At 55.1% G+C, this 2,319-nt stretch overlaps 1 protein-coding gene across 1 annotated transcript in view; it reads left to right on the plus strand.

Moving 5' to 3' along the window:
- Positions 1-1,755: 1,755 nt before the first annotated feature.
- Positions 1,756-2,319, plus strand: part of RNF43 (ring finger protein 43) — a gene marked incomplete at its 5' end in the record, with an annotated part of 27,045 nt that continues 26,481 nt past the window's right edge. The window contains one exon of the mRNA XM_027668990.1: positions 1,756-1,872. Within this exon, the coding sequence (XP_027524791.1) occupies positions 1,756-1,872 (117 nt within the window). The remainder of the gene's footprint in view (positions 1,873-2,319) is intronic.

The raw sequence follows: 2,319 nt of genomic DNA on the forward strand, positions 1-2,319 counted from the left end.
CCTCAAGAGGAGCACGTGCCCATTGGAAGGGGGAGGCTGGAAGTGAGGCAGGACCCAGGCACCCCATCCTTGGTGCCTCCTGCAGCAACCAAGGAGCTCAGCATCCCCAGGAGCCCGGAGCCGCATTCTCAGCATTCCTGCAGCTCCTTAGATGTCAGTGATGTCATCGATAGCAGCCAGGGAATTGCAGATCCCAGAGGGCCTGAACTCATGTCTTAGCAAGTAAGCGTAGGAGGAACCAATTTCTGCAGTGTACTGCACTGTACCAGCAAGTTTTATTGAGTCAAATCACAGCAAATATATTTGCATCTGCATTTCTGTCTCCTGGCAATGCTACAACATCCAACAAGTGGGACAACTCGTGTCCTCCACCGGCCACTCTCTCACCCCTATTAAAGGAAATGACATCTGAGCCATAAAACAACGTGAGGCTGGTACAGTGTGGGATTGAAAAGCAAGTAATTTATTCCTTTAGCTGTTCAGTCCTTTGCCCTGGTGCCCAGGACCTGCTGACATCCAGCATATTTCAAGAACTGGCACCATATGAAGGCATCAGCCCTTCTCTGGAAAGCGTCCTGTGGAAACTCCATCTCTTGAGAACCTGTGGAAGAGATGCTTTTGAAATTTTTTTTGTGCAGGACAAAATGGCTCGTTTTGGGAACACAGGATCAAAATTTTAATGTAAATTTTCGTACTTTTGTCACGTGGCTTTTTGTACCAGGGGCTTTGGGATGATGGCACCCCAGCAGTCTGCAGGCTCCTGGTAGGCATGGGATGCATCAGTTCCTGCTGCTGATGTAGCTGGAATGGACTGAAGCAGAGGTTTTTGACAATGTTTTGGTGATACCACCATAGCACCGTCTGCAGATGGTCTAGTGAACAGTATTAAATAGCATTTTACAGCCTAAAATTCAGTGGTGAGGGGGACTGATGGACCATGAGATACATTTCTGTCTGAAATGGAGATGTTAATTATTTTTTTTTCTGGTTGTACTTAGGAAGTTGCCTCTGACAGAGCCTTCCAGGGGCAGAGCACGGCACAGAGCTCACCCTCTGCTCTGGCTGGGCCTGCCCGGGTTGCCGTGGGTGCAGGACCGTGGGTAGGACGGACCCTCCTGTGCGGCTGCGGAATTTCCTGCTCGGAAGCAGTTTGCTGTGTAGCCTCAGTGCTGCTTGAATGTGGCTCTGTGTTACTCAGCTGTAATTAGAGCAGCTTGCCAGTTCTTGATTTCATCCCTTCGTTTCAACGGGATTTCCAGACCTGGTGCAATTTGCCCCAGAGAGCTGGGGCTTGTTTCCCAACCCAAATCTAGCCAGGCCTTATAGCTACACCTGCATTTTTCCAGCTACAAATAACAATGGAAGCGATTTTATCTAATCTCCCACCACCTGGTTTGTTCTTGTCCGCATTCTGAGGCACGAGGGTATTGAAAATGCTTTTGGCAGGAGTAGTTTTAAAAGCCGTGTAACCACCAGCATTAACACAACCACCGCGTGTGAAGAGCGAGGCGCGGACGGCAGCGACCTCGTGCAGGGAGGGAAACCCGGACAGCCAGAGCTCGTGGGTTGTGTGGTGTCCTCGAGTAAAGCCTGGGAGGCAGCTCAGCAAAGCCCGGGTGATGTCCCGCAGGGAAGAGCCCACCCGGATGCACCCACGAGGGGCTTCAGGGACCGCTCGGGTGCCGCCGCGTCTCTACGTGACTCGGCACCCGGACCCTGGGGACACCTCGCCAGGGCAGATCTGTGACTTTCTAGCTTGGGTTTCACGATGGAGCGCCCAAGGCCCCTCCTCTGCGCCGGCATTTCGGCGCTGCGCTTTGGAAGGACTCCAGGCCAGCAGTGAAGGGCTCTTTGATAATATCTGACGGGCGGGTAAGAATTTTGGGCAGCAGCCAAGGTACACATTGCCTGTAATCGTTAACTCGGTCTGTAAACAGTTCAAACGGCACTGAAGAGGCCGTCAGTTATTACAGGAGGGGAAAGCCTTTCATGTGCCCGCGCAGCAGCCGGAGCCGCCGATCCCCGGCCCCTGCGGAGCGGCCGCGGCTGCGGGTCCGCGGGCCCTGTGGGCCTGCAGCGAGCGCTGACCTTCAAACCTTGGGCGCTGCAGCAGCAGCGACAGCGTTGCCTTCCTTTTGTTCTGCACCTGGCTCGGTGCAGCCCGGGGGTGTGCGGGGGGGAAGGGATCAGCCATCGCTCCCCCGGGGCGCCGCGCCAGCCGGGGAGGTTCGGCAGCGCTCCCTCCTCCATCCCGAGCCCACCTCCTGCCTGTGGCTTTGCCCCGGGCTCCCTCCTCCATCCCGAGCCCACCTCCTGCCT

This window comes from Corapipo altera, unplaced genomic scaffold, assembly GCF_003945725.1.
Source record: "Corapipo altera isolate COAL_440 unplaced genomic scaffold, ASM394572v1 187, whole genome shotgun sequence".
Classification (NCBI taxonomy): domain Eukaryota; kingdom Metazoa; phylum Chordata; class Aves; order Passeriformes; family Pipridae; genus Corapipo; species Corapipo altera.